A 14,883-nucleotide genomic window follows, 5' to 3' on the forward strand; every position below is an offset into this window, starting at 1 on the left:
CCCTGGAGAAGGGAACAGCTACCCACTCCAGAATTTTTGCCTGGAGAATCCACATAGACAAAGGAGCCTGGTGGGCTGCATTCCATGGGCTCACAAAGAGTCGGACATGACTGAGCGACTAAGCACATTGTTAAAATTGGAAGCCTGATCCTGGGGTGAGAGCATAAATCATTTAGAGGAAAAACAACTGTTTGTAGCTCCCTGTGTAACTGATAATTAAGTTACCATTGAGTTCATTTTCTTGAGAAGTAAATGATTTCTAAAGGCCCTGTGCGTGCATGTGCGCTCAGTCACTCAGTCGTGTCCAACTCTTTGTGACCCTATGGATTGTTTATGGGATTTTCCAGGCAAGAATATTGGAGTGGGTTGCCATTTCCTCCCCCAGGAGCCCTTCCCGACCCAGGGGTCAAACCCACATTTCCTGCCTCTGCTGCATTGACAGACGAGTTCTTTACCGCTGAGCCACCTGAAAAGCCCAGAGACCCTGTAGGGCCTGTATAATTGTAGAAATGCTGTTGTAACTTTGAGACTGTGTGATAACAGATTTACTCATGTGTCTCTTTTGCTTCAGAGAAAATGAAAAGAATCTGTTTTCTGGGATTGTCATTCAAGAGTCTCTGCTTGTTCCAAATCTGACAAAGTGTTGCCCCCCTGATCTCTTAAGTCTTTTGGGTGGAAATGCCATGAACCTCAAAGAGACTCGTTGCCACCGGGAGTGCTGGAGTCGGGGCTTGGAATGGCCTTTCTAATTGGAGAGGTCAGGTGCCCCCTGTGGGTGATTGGGATCCTCTGGGGGCCTGTGCGACTCCAACACTCTCAGTTCATCTCTAGGACAGGATGTGGTTTGCAGCATTTCCCAGATATATTTGCCCAGCGATCCCCTCCTCCCTTCCATCACACACTTTTTTTTTTCCCAGTGTTCATTTCATAAGATGAAATACAGATAAAGCATGGGCTTGGAAGTCAAAGAGCTTTAGATTTGAATTCTGACTTTACCACTCTGCTTTTTTATCTCAAGTCAGAAACTTTGACTCTCAGTTTCTTCAGAGGTGAAATAACTGTTATGAGAATTAAATGCAATTAAGTAAGAAAAGAAACACTTTAAACAATGCCTGGTACACAAAAGACACTCATTAAGTGGCAGCTGTTAACAGCTGCTGCTGTAGCAAGTTGAGTGCAGGGCTATATCCCACTACCACACCTTTTCCCTGAGCTTCACACTTGGGCTTTCAGCTGCCTGTTTTTTGTTCACCTGCATATCCAAGAGACCTCAAATTCAGCATGCTTATCTGAAATTTTGGCCACCTGATGCAAAGAACTGACTCTGGAAAGACTCTGATGCTGGGAAAGATTAAAGGCAGGAGGAGAAGGGAACGACGGAGGATGAGATGACTCAATGGACATGAGTTTGAGTAAACTCCTGGAGTTGGTGATGGACAGGGAGGCCTGGCGTGCTGCAGTTGATGGGGTTGCAAAGAGTCAGACATGACTGAGCGACTGAACTGAACTGATCTGAAATTTATATCTTCCTCCTCGTACCTTCTCTGGTTGACACTACCACATTTGGTTAACTGCTTCATCTGGTCAGCTTTGTCATCTACATATACCTCACATCCTTTCACCTTTTTTCAGCCCCAGAACAGCGTTGTAGCTTGCCAGGGCTGCTCTTCTCTGTCTTTAGAGTGTTTTCTATGTCACAAGCCTGCCTTCCACACAGCAGCTGAAGTGATCATGCTAAAAACTTATGAGATCAACATTGCTTCTCATAGTTTAAGTTTCAGAGCTCCTGTAAGGCCCATAATGGGGTTTTTCAAACTTGTTAATCCTGACAACCAACTGAGACCGTTTTAGAAATACAAATTCTTGGACTCTCTCCAAAAGTCCTCCCCTTTAGAGATTCTGATCCAGATCTGTGATGGGGCACAGGAATCTGCACTTTTAATAAGCTGGGAGGTACACCTTGTTATAGCCAAGGGGGACAGCCCTCACCTGTAACCCACACCATGGGCTTGTCCTCTCTGCATTGCCCAACACGCCCCAGCTCTCCAGTGCCCTCTTCCACTTCCCCACCATCAAGCTGCCTTGGTGCACACTTCTCCTGGAATCCCCTTCTCTTCCTCTCTAACTTTCCCTCACCAAATGCTCAGAGTCTAGCAGTATTGCCAGAATGTGTCCCAGTATCTCATTCGGGCAGCCTGTCTTCAGCCCATTGGAGCTTATCACCCCATTTCTGTGTGGTTAATTATAGAATTCTCACATTGTGTTGTCATTTTTGTTCTGTGTCTCTTTCTCCCAGTAGACTCAGAGCCTTGAGGACAGGGACCATTTTATTTTTCCATTACCATCTTCTTGCTTAGTTTCTGGAACATGGTAGGGGTTCATGAATGCTTGTTGAAAGAATAAAAAGGAGAAAGGGAGGTTGGAGAGAACTCTTGAATTGTACTAGGAGGCATAAAAAAGTTCTTTGGAGCCCTGATGTGTCTCAGGCACATGTGGTGGTTAGGAGGAAGGCCTAAGTAGGGAGGATTCCTGCTCCTGTTCCTTCTCTCTGCCTCTGATTCAACCAAAGTAGCTCTATTATTAAATTTTTCATGTGTTGGTAAATAGTGTAAGACCTTGTTGAAAAGAAGGGAAAAGTTGGTACTAAAAATAAATTTGAAAACTGCAGTACTGATTTACCTTAATGAAATCCCTTTATGCATCTCTACTCTCTGTGATTTAGAATGAAGTGGGAAAACTTGAAGAACTTGAGAAATAAAGCCAAGAGTCTAAATTAGAAACTGCAACTGTGAGGCAAGATTAGAGATTTCCTAATCTGTTGGGTTGTGCCATATAGTATGGCCTTGGGGCCACTTGCTGCTTTCAAGCACCTGGGGAGTTATCATGAGAGAGATGCTAAGTGGTTGGCATCCATTTCCACAGAGGCCAATGTGAAGAAGTGTGAAGATTACATTGAAAGAGCTGTGAGAATTCCTCTGAATTTATTTGAGATGCGTGCTTGTATTTCCAAAGCAGAGTCTTCAGGAAATAGCCTCCTTAAGGAATAAGATTTTGTCCCTGCCTCAGCACCTGGCACAGACTGCCTCCTCATTGTTGGTCATCAGACATTTGCTGTGGGGATGCATGAATTACCATCAATGGAAAAGTGTGTGAAATGCACTACCACCCAGGAATTAGGATTCTCATAAAAGCAAATGATCTTAAAATTAAGACTCTATTAGACTTGCCACAGATTCAAATTATGGATTTCATTTGTAAGAACTTGCTCAATAATGTGAAATTAATGTAGCTTAATATACTGTTCATGCATAGCTCATCATAAAGACAAGTAAATGTAAAACAGTTCTCTCATAACATTGCTTATTAAAGAATCAGAATTTAACCATCTCTCTTTTTTTTTTTCTCTTGAAAGAATTTAGTTTTTTACCCAGAGAAAACTGACCTGTTGCTCTCATCTAGAGTGGATGTTTGTAAAGTCTCCTAAATAAATTTTACTCTTTTGACCACAGTTCCTTTCCCACTTTTAGGATACATGAGGAGTTGTGCCTCTCATTGGCAAATAAATTCACTCAGCGTTTATCAAATTGTATCCATACAGATTCCATGGTCTTATGCAGAGGCAGGTTGTGGGGTCAAAGGTCACCTGTCCCATTGATACTTCAACACAGAATAGCATTTCAAGACTCTGAGAAGTCCTGGGAGACAGAAACCTAACTGTGTTTAAAGCCATATGTCCTAGCAATATTGACCACTTCTTTTGCAGAAGAGCTGTTGCCAAATTAGGAAACATTGGATAGATATTTGCCTTCAAATAGTTTGAATGTTAACAGAAAGTGCCATTTATCTATCATACCCATTGGTGAAGTCAGCAAAACAGGAAATAATTTGATTTATACCTAGGGCTCTATGAAATGAAAAAAAAAAAGTCATTTTGACTCACAAATTGTGAAGATACATTTTTTTCTTATGGTTAAATAATAACCCAATGTATGGATATACCTACCATGTTTTATTCAGCCATTCATTTGTTGGTAGATATTTTGGTTGTTTTCATCTTTTGGCTATTATGAAAAATGCTGCTATGAATGTTCATGTAGTTTTTTGTGTGGCCATATATTTTCAATTCCTCTTGTAAATATATACTGAGGAGTGAAATTGGTAGATCCTACGTTAAACTATGTTTAACCTTTTGAGAAATCACCAGACTGTTCCAAAGCGCCTATGTCATTTTACATTCCCACTAGCATTGTATGATGGTTCCAGTTTCTCCATCTTCTTGCCGACACTTGGTATTATCTGTTTGATTAAAGTCATTCTAGTAGAAGTAAAATAGTGCCTTCATTGTGGTTTTAGTTTGCATTTCCCTAATGGCTAATAATGTTGGACACCTTTTCATATCTTTATTGGCTCTTTGTTCATCTTCTAAACAGAAATATCCATTTAAGTTCTTTTATTATTGAGTTGTAAGAGTTCTTTATAAATTCTGTCTACAAATCCCTTATTAGATATATTATTTGAAAATATTTTTTTTTCATTCAGTGAGTTATCTTTCCCTTTCTTGATGGTGTTCTTTTTAAAGAAATTTTAAAATCACTTATTTATTTATTTTTGGCTGTGCTGGATTTTTGTTGTTGAACACAGGCTTTCTCTAGTTGCAGCGAGTGGGGTCTACTCTCTAGTTGTGGTCCATGGGTTTCTCATTGCACTGGTTCTGTTGTGGTTCCCAGGCTCTAGAGCACAGACTCAGTAGTTATGACATGTGAGCTTAGTTACTGCACAACATGTGGAGTCTTCCTGGACCAGGGATCTATGTCCCCTGCTTTTCTTGAGCTTATTTGCCATCTATGTATATTCTTTGATGAAAGGTATGTTCAGACTTTTTGTCCATCTTTGAGTTGTTACTTATTGAGTTCTGAGATTACTTTATATGTTCTCAATACAGTGCTTTCTTAGAATAGTTTGTAAATATTTTCGCCCAGTCTATAGCTTGTTTTTTCATTTTCTTTTTTTTGTATATGGTTATTCTTTGTACCACTTTTACAACTTTCCTTTTGGTTCGAAATTGAAAAAAAAAAGTTGGTGAAACAAGGGTAGAAAATAAAAATGCATGTATGTTAAGTATGAGCCTGACTTTATTTTAAAATTACATGTATGTGTATATTCTGAAAGTGAAAAAGAAGAAAACTTGTTTATCTCTGGATGGTAAAACCGTAGTTGATATTTACTTTCTTTTCAAAACACTTTACCTTATTTTCCAAGTGAAAGTGAAGTCGCTCAGTCGTGTCCGACTCTTTGCAAACCCATGGACTGTTGCCTATCAAGCTCCTCTGTCCATGGGATTTTCCAGGCAAGAGTGCTGGAGGGGATTGCCATTTCCTTCTCCAGGGGATCTTCCCGACCCAGGAATCGAACCCGGGTCTTCTGCATTGCAGGCAGATGCTTTACTAGAGAAGCCCTTATTTTCCAAAGTGTCTGTAAATAAACGGATAACTTAATAGTAATGATAAAAATCTAACTTATTTTTAAGGAAAAAGGATGATGAATGGAAGAGACAATTGGCTCAAGTCTGCCACTTTTCAAGTTACAACCCCTGAATCTCTGCAAAAAAAAAACAAAAACCCAAACCACTGCTTATCTCTGAGGTTAATGTAAGGAATTACATTATAGCTGAGAGATGCCCAATAACTGTGCTGGATTCAAGAGCACACACATTACTTCCTTTTGGGGAAAAACCCCAATAATTTATAAAATTCAACTCATTAAAAACAAAAGCTAATAACAGGGAGGTAATCGTACAGCTTAACGTCAGACATGATTTGTCTGTCCAGAAGACAAGCGGTCTTTCTAGAAATAACCACCGTGTGTAGTATATTCTTTTCTCACACCTGCAAGGCGACTTTCAGTTCACTCGGCTTTCATTCACTCAAAATTTACTGAACACCTCTTTTTGACAGGCTCTGGGAGTATACATCCCCTTCCCCACTTTTTAATCTATCGAAACCTGACAGAGCGCTCAGTTACACAACCAAAAGCTCTTCAGTGAATTTTTTAAAAAACTCACCCAGTCAAGCAGGATGCTGCTGTACCTCCACATTTAATTAAACAAATACTGGGTTTCTACAGACCCTGAGAACTGCTTGGTCCACAGTAGGTGGCAACAAAATGTTTGAGGAAGACACGGACATGTCGCAGGTGATAGACTTCTCCAAGGTCACTGACTCCTCACGAAGGTGAGCTCGCGTCCAGCCATCAAAGCGGCCTTCCCAGCCCAAAGCGTTTTCAGCATGTCAACAACCAAACAAGATCCAAAGTTGGGGAGGTGGACAGACCTACTCCTCAAATAACTTACCCTGTACTAGCAAGGGCCTGAGAATTTATTAACAACGTAGAAGCCTTCAAAGCGGCTGAGACGCTTCTGCAGAAAACAGCCAGACTCGCAGCAGCCATCTTTTTGCATCAGCAGGCAAACCCTGTTTTTTCATTTTCTTAGCAGAGTCTTTCAAAGAGAATATGATTTTAACTTTGGTTAAGTCCAATTTATTATTTTGTTTTGATTCATAATATTTGCTTAATAATCTAAGATCACAAAGATTTTTCTACTGTGTGTTCAATATAGAAAAACAAATGTGAACAAGATACACAAAGGTACTTGTCTCATTTTTCTTGTGTATATTCTTATAGTTTTTAGCTCTTAATATTTAGGTCTATGATAAATTGAAGTTAATTTCTTGTAGGCAGGGATCATGGTTCACTTTCTTTATATGGATTGTTCAGCACCATTTTTGAAACTGCTGTTCTCCCTCACTGAATTTTGATACTGAAAAGTAATTGAATATATATGTGTTACCACATTTTTAAACAAAGATCTCCCTCACCCCAGAATGCCCATTTAACTGAAAGCTTATCACTTCCACATCTTCATCTCTTCAAAGAGTGGTCTAGACTCACTGTTTCTGCTTCCTTCGTTCTTACTCTCACACTAAGCCTCTTTATCATTCCACAAAAAGGGTTCCTGCCAGAATCACCAGTGGTCTCTGTTATGACATCCAGTGGATGCTGTTTTTTTGTTGTCTCATGTGATTCTCAGTGTCTTTGGGCCTCAGTGATCCTCCCGTCTCCTTTTCAGATACTTCTTTCCCTAACTAATATAGCATCCCACCACTCTTCTTATTTTTCTTCTGTTTTTATTTTTGATCCCACATGTCTACTCTGCAAGTTCTTCTTCTACCTATTTCTTTTATGTCAGTGTTTCTCCGGATTGTCCAGAGCCCCTTTTCCCTCTCATTCTGTGCATGCAACCGACTATTCCCATCTAATTCCCTGGCTTAAGAATCTCAAATTTACATCTGACCCAGATCTTTTCTGAACTTCATGTCTGCCCGTTTAACTGCTTACCAGGACCATGAGTTCTAGGAAGAAAAGTGCCCTGTATACATTTGTGTTCATATTTGTATTCCTGTGCTTAGCACAGAGAACTTAATGACTATTCATTGGCTAAATGAACGAAGGAATAAGTGAACAAGTTAAGCCACCTGTGCATTTGATATAGCATATCTTATGGTTCTAGTCCAGTGCTTCAGTATTGGTCCTTCTACAGATACCTGACGCATGCAATGAGTGCATGACGCTGGGCACGGGAGAAGCAAGTACTTTTAGAAGCACATACTTTGTGTTTGCCATGACTCAGGTTTCCTGCCACAATTGGTAGAGAACCTTGGGATGCTGAGATAGGAATGAGGCCCTAGGCACGGGCAGGAAAGAGGTAAGAGAGCAGGGAGACATTGCTCCAGATGTTGCAAACACTGTTTCTAACATTTTTCAGTTCAATAATTTCCTTCAAGAATTAACCTATATTGTTTGAGAAATATATTAATGGCCCTATTGAATTCTGAGTACATCTTTATAATTACCATACATTATTTCTTTTTTTACTTTTCACCCAAGCTTTTGTAAGTCCCTGTAACATTTTTCCTTCGCTCTAAAATGATTCTCAAAAAGTTATGCAGTAAGATGTAACCTGGGTAATGTAGACTCTTTCAGACCTAGTGTTATGAATCTTTTTGTGATGATCTGAGTGTTCACATCAAAGAATGTGTTTGCTTCTTATGGGCTTATTATTATGCCAGAGCTTTGAGGGTGTTTGGGAAGAATACAAGACACGGTCCTCATTGCTGCCCTCGGGGAACACACGCCTTTAGGGAGAGAAAAGCCATAACTGGCAAGTAGACAGCAGCATCTCTGACACAGTTTGTTGTGTCTTGCATGCTGCTTGGCAAGAGAGAGAGTCTCCTGCCACTAGACTGTACTTCTTGCTTATCTCTAATGGGCTGTCCTGAAAGTGTCCAGGGTCTCTTTATGAATGCCCTTTTTATTTGTTCTGGAGCATGCAGTCCCTTACCTTTCTCTGTCTCTCTCTCTCCTACATTTCAGTGAGCGGTTTCTGGTGAGACTGAACAAGAATGGTGGGCCAAGGAACCCAGAGAAGATAGAACGAATGTGTGCCCTTTTTACAGTATGTGCAAATTCTCTTTCCCTTCTCTGCTGTTGACTCTAACTAGGGTCCTGCTATGTGGATATTGTTGCCCTGGAAACAAGCACTAATTCTTACTTCCCTACACACTGGTGAGAATAGAATTTGATTTATGTGTCTATCAGGTTTTAATGAAATATTTAAGAAAACTGAAATAAGCTGCAGTTTTTAATTGAATTTATTTAAAAATATACAAGAAGTACCTCTTACTGATGTACATTTTAGATGCAATTTAATATAGTAGACACGTAAAACTTGGGAACAGTCTTTCTTTCTATTCTTCTTTAAGACCACTGGGGATTTCTCTGATGTGTAAGTATAGTTTCTCTCAAGGCATCCACCAAACTTACAGCTTAGCAGTTTTTTTAATTAAAAGAAAGAGTTTATCAAAAGAGAGACAGACTAAATAGCCCTCCTCTTTCAGACACTAAACAAAGTCTTTTCATGCCATGATCCATACTTTAGTTTTTTCTAAATAACCATGCTGTTATTCGTGCTCTCTGAGATCATGGATCCATCAGCTCAGAGAAGGCTTGGTAGCCTGCTTATTGAAAAGTATTAAGCCTCACAGTACCATATTGTCTTTTGTATTCTTCAAGTTGATTCTGATTTACTAATTTTTTTACCCAGTTATGAAACTTAAGTGCCTGGCCTTATGTATTTCAGTTAATTTATTTGCTTAAGAAGAAAAGACTGTCACAATTTTCAACCACTTTTGACTGTCATAGATTCTTTGGTCTGTTTCAGTGATACTGAGATACATCAAAACTCATTGAGTGCAGGGAGGTTTGATGGTGTCACAGTGCCCCTGCCCTCGTGTGTGGTACATGGTTGATGGGTAGGTAAAAGTCAGGTGTCTCAAACCTTAACAGTGTACCTCAAACGCAAGTGGGATTGATCTAGGACTCTGATATGTGATTTTCTCTGAGAGATAAAATTGGATTTGTTTACCTGAATTTTTTGTTCATTTACTACAACATTACTGCAGAATCAAAAGCCACTCTACAGGGATAACTTGTATTGAAAGTACTCCAGATGTACAGAAAGATTTATAAATCTAGCTAAGCTAAAATGAAGTTTTGTACATTCTTGAGCTCAGCATTCAAAGCTTAGGAGATAGTACAGGAAGAGAAAGCAAAAAAAGCAGACACATGAAGATGGCTAAGGGAACTGAGACCTTTTAGCCTGGAAAGATCAGTGCTCTGTCTTCAGTCGGAGAAGAACAAGGGAAAGAGTCCCAGCTGCAGGTAATGGGATGGAGGTTGGAATATTGGAGGAGAGTGTGTGATGTGAGAGCAGCTGAACAACACGGACCTGCTCCTCTGGGGCCGCCTGTCTGAAACAGGGTTAGCATGAGATGAGACACCCATCTGTCTAGAATGTCTCAGTAACCTTAGGAGTCTTTTTTAGGTCCTGATTCTCCAGTATTGTTTGGTTAAAGCAGCAAAAGAAGTTAGCGATTCCTTGTTCCTTGGCATTGTGGGAACAGAGGTGTATGTGTGTGTGCGTGTGCGTGTGTATGTGTGTGTGCGCGCGCATGCTTTCCTTGAATATGATGAGTGCAGTCCTTGTCTCTTGAAAAATGAACTTAATTATGAAGATTTTTGAAGGTAATTACAGTAAATCAAAATTTTCATTTAGCAGCATTTTAATTATCTGTATGGGCCCAGAGGCCTAAGCTGTAGCTCCAGCTTTATAAATCAGAGATGCGCATAACACATAGGATGTGCTCTTACTCTGCCACAATGGGAAGGCGCAAGGTTGCTAAAAATATCTACTTTTATACTTCCCTTTGAAGTACAGCCCTGGATTTTTTTTTTAAGATACTAAAAAAAAGAAAATGATTTGAGGAATTTTTTTTCAAAGCCCAGAAGGGTTTTGAGCAAGATTGTCCCAACCAGGGTTTTCATGTTTTACTTTAAGCTTATATGAAATAATAATTTTGACGGAAACTACTTTCTGATTATCCAAGGCTTGAGTTCCTCCTGTGGGCCAAAGGAGTTTTCCAGATTGGTATCTGTGTTAACGGAGTTTTAGAGGAAACACAAGAAAATGCAGCTACATCTGTGGTCCGTGCCGACCTGTTAGCTTACTTTAACATTAGGAAAAGGGAATCATACAAATGGAGCACTTTTGCAGGATTACTTAAGCTTACCTCAGAGCCGTATTACAGTCATGTTTATCTATACACAGTCTTGCTCTTGGTAAATCCTGTATTTTTCTGACCATGTTAGATTTCGGAGCTTCCTGTGCAGGGAGAATTTTATCCAAGAAGGAAGTGTTTCATACATTTATGATTGTCTAATACAGTGAAGACTTTGATGACTTTCATGATTAACAGTAGCTGTGTGGTATGAGTACAAGAGCACATGTCTGTGTATTCCACAACCCCGTGGACTGTAGTCTGCTAAGCTCCTCTGTCCGTGGGATTCTCCAGGCAAGAATACTGGAGTGGGTTGCCATTTCCTCCTCCAGGGGATCTTCCCACCCAGGGATCGAGCCTGCGTCTCTTTTGTCTCCTGCATTGGCAAACGGGTTCTTTACCAGTAGCGCCACCTGGGAAGCCCAGACATCCAATGCCTCACACACAGTGCCTGGCAAATACTAATCATTTGTTACATAAATAAATTAATAATGCTTATTTTCTGTTATATTTTGAGTGACCAACTCAGAGAATGAACTTGTATCGTTTTCCCTGCTTTAGTTGGCATTACATTTTTTCCATTTATTTATACTCTTTCACATTTCAAAATAGAATTTTAGGTAGTGATTTCTTGGAATTAAGAATGGACTTAATTATTAGCATAATAACATCATTTATTAAAATATTGTCTCCTTTTATGCAGCATAAGAATGAATGAATTGGCTGTGTTTTATATTTGTAAATCCCATTGTCTCTTCAGAAAAAGGGTAGTCCAGGCATAGGAAAGTAAATTGACTTTTCCATGTTTCAAATGGAACTTTAGTAATTGAGCCAAGATGCTGATCCCTGAGTCACTGTCATTTCTACCCACCAGGTGGTTGGGAACCAGCTATTTTAGTTATGTAGGATCGGAAGGTATGATCCAGTGAGTATATCTAAATTCAAACCCTGCTCACCAGATGAATGGTGGATGAGTCACCTCTCTTCCTATTGTGGTTTTTCAGGCCTTATGACATGGATAGCCACACTTGGTACTTAGTATCAAGAGAGTGTTTAGTATCAGAGAGTGTATGTTTAATAACTTTATGACAGAGTGTATAACCTTGCTCTTATGTTTAATATGGTAGCTATTATTGACAATGAAATTATGTGGAACTCAGCAAATAATTATACCTAAAATATTTTCTGATACTGATTATTATCATTTTATTTTTATTGACCTCAAATAAATACCACAGAGAGTTCTGGGTACCATGTACAAAATGGTCAGAAAGAACCACTACCCAGCCACTCAGAAAATACCATAAATTATATTTTCGGCTTATTTTCTTCACCTGAACAGAATCAAGGGAGAGGTCCCATGCTCTTGGGTACAACCCGTCTGGTTAGTATTTGGTCATCTTTCGTAACTGGCTTGAATTCTCTAAGTATATTGAGATTTATAATTATACCAGTTCTTTGATAGTTTGGATTAATAAAATCCAGGCTGTGTAGAAGATCAGCTTACTTTGAAACGTGATCTTTTAGTAATAGGTATGTTTCAATTCCCATAAAATGGTAATTTATTTTTTAATTTCATTATTTGTTATTTAGTAGCCATCTTAATATTTGTCAAAATATATAGTACTGTTTTGAAGATATCACTTTAAAGGAGTTATTAAAATGGAGTCTGAAACATCATTTTTCAATATTAAAAGATAACTGTCATATAGAAATATATCTTTGTGATTCCAGAGATACCAATTTTTGTTGAATTGTTTTGTAATCCATTTCATTGTAACTGTATTTCATTATTCCATCAAGAATTTGGCAAAATATTATGACCATCTAAAATCTAAAAGTTTCAGTTTCAACATTACATGTTACTTTCTAAGGCCTCCTTTTCTTTCATATGTTCAGGACCACTCAGCAGGGCAGAGCTGGGATTATGCTGAAGCAAGCAAAGCACAGGATCCTGAGAAGGAGACCTTAAATTTTGTCACTTAGATGCCTTGCTTGCCTCAGCATAGACCTAACTGCCACAGGGTATAAACATACAGCAAACATGGTGGTTCTGGATTCTGAGCTCATGCATAGTCATGATTGCTGCTTGATTGTTTTACTGCCTTACTGAAAAGAGACAAGCATCTGGGACTAATCAAAGGATGAGAGATGAGAGGAAGTGGAACTAAGGGAACTTTTCCTGGAAGCAAAAGGGAAATCATGGGAAACTGTCCCATTAAAATAGAGGTTACCCCTTCAGCCATCATTCGTAACAACGGCTGGGAGTGAGCAGTGAGTTAATAACCTGGTGAAAGTCAGAAACAATGTATATTAAAGGAAGTTTATTACTTCAAGTATAATGTGTTAAAGTGTGAAAATACTCTATTTCAAAATGTGTTCTCAACATAAATAATGCATAAAATTATTTTTATTAATGTAACTCCAGTTTTAAAAATGTGTAATTAAAAGAAGCCGTTAAAATTTTCCAGATAAAATTCCTTTCACTTTATACTTCAGCATAAATTATATATATATAAATTAAGAAATGGGAGATCTAATTATTGAGGTTTCACTAAAACCAAAGTAGTCTCTTTTCAAGGGAACATATCTAGTGTGTGGGCAACAGAATGAATATACAATTAATAGAGAGTAGACTTTCAGAATTTGTTGTTAATGAGCCTTTTGGTGTTTTCCCTTTTTTCGACATTGGGAATTTCTTTTGTTACAAACTGTTGTTACATGATTTTAGAATAAACATGGATAAGCCAATGTCATGAAGATTTCTGATGTGAGAACTTTTAGAGATAGGTGGTCTAAATAAGAGCTGAAAGAATACTGTCAGTGTAATAAACTTCCAAAGACATTTAAGATATACAAACTTTGACTATAGGAATGTTATAAACACTTAGCTTCTTTGTGCTTAAACCCCTTCTCCCATCTATAACATATGCTAAAAGCAGCAAAAGCAATCATCATGAGGTTCAAAGTTTAATTTTAATTATTTTCTGTGTATTTATTGCCTTACTTTACTTACTTTTTCTCTTTTCTTAGGATCTGAGCAGCAAGGATATGAAGAGAGATTTATATATAGTTGCCCATGTGATACGAATAGGTACGGTCCGCTTTATCCAGTCCACCTGACTGAGACCAGCCCAACTTGGGATAAGTATCTACTGTTTGACCTCTGTCTTCTCCTGAGAACTTGCCTTTTAATTCAGATCTCAGGATTAACTCCAGCTTGTATTGTAGCTGTACCTTAAGTTTAGCTGCTAGTAATGGCTGAACTTGATAGGAATGAAAGCATTTTCAGCTCCCTGTTTGTTTTTGGACCCATATTTTTTATTTGAAGTGGTCTTTTTTTTTTTTTTAACATTTGCTCCATCTAATGTTCTGCCTCTGATCAGCCCTCTACCTCAGGGATCTTATAATGGGTTGCCAGAAGTATGTGTCTATGCTATTTTTTCACAAAATTAAAGTTACCATTATTACTACATGAGACGGATGGTATCTCCCTTCTACCTGATCCAAGATTTTTGCTACCTGTGATTTGTTTGCCCAGTCTTATTTCAAGTTTATGACATAATTTGGGGGCCAATGCCTGACCAACTCTTCCTTCATAGGTTTGAGTTCTGGCATGTCTTGTTCAGCCAACAAAACAGCTCTTTTGCTGTACTGCTTTTTGTTTTCCTGTATTTTGCCTTTTGTTTTGCTGTGTATAATAAAGCATCTGTTGAGGTTCCAGTTGTGCATTTGAAAGTCCTCTTGCCCTTGTAAGCACAGCCTTGGTGGGCAGGACAAGCAAGCTCCCATATGGCTCTTGCCCTGCAGTGGTTCAGGAGCAGCTTTGGATGGAAGAACAGTATATTGTCCTTCTTATCTGTGAACACATAGCTTTTACCTGGCAGCTACAATACTGAATTGTGTATCCTTAATATACCCAAGAAGTTTAAATCTGTTAGCACTTTGGTTTTTCTAAGAAATTCATGAAATCACTGTTTCATTCTCATATGATTAATAAATGGACTGTTAGTGTTGAGACAGGTTAGTAAGGAATGTGGTGCAGGGGAGAAGCACTGGCCAAGGGCCTGTTTGTCATTCCTCTACATGAATATCCTTGCATCCTTGGATGGCTCCCTTCATCTTTAGTCTTCCAATTTAGAGGATCTCTAAGGTGCCTATAGCTCTGGCATCCTTGAGTGACAGTTCAGTAATGGCTTAGAGAAGCACG

The 14,883-nt window shown here is 38.9% G+C and overlaps 1 protein-coding gene across 1 annotated transcript in view; it reads left to right on the forward strand.

Annotated features, from left to right (window-relative positions):
* The window catches only part of DOCK3 (dedicator of cytokinesis 3), a 262,648-nt gene that overhangs the window by 145,152 nt on the left and 102,613 nt on the right, over window positions 1-14,883 (forward strand). The window contains exons 9-10 of the mRNA XM_040247080.1: window positions 8,431-8,512; window positions 13,707-13,767. Coding sequence (XP_040103014.1) covers window positions 8,431-8,512; window positions 13,707-13,767 — 143 coding nt within the window. The remainder of the gene's footprint in view (window positions 1-8,430; window positions 8,513-13,706; window positions 13,768-14,883) is intronic.

The sequence above is a fragment of the Oryx dammah genome, unplaced genomic scaffold (genome assembly GCF_014754425.2).
Source record: "Oryx dammah isolate SB20612 unplaced genomic scaffold, SCBI_Odam_1.1 HiC_scaffold_9, whole genome shotgun sequence".
NCBI lineage: Eukaryota > Metazoa > Chordata > Mammalia > Artiodactyla > Bovidae > Oryx > Oryx dammah.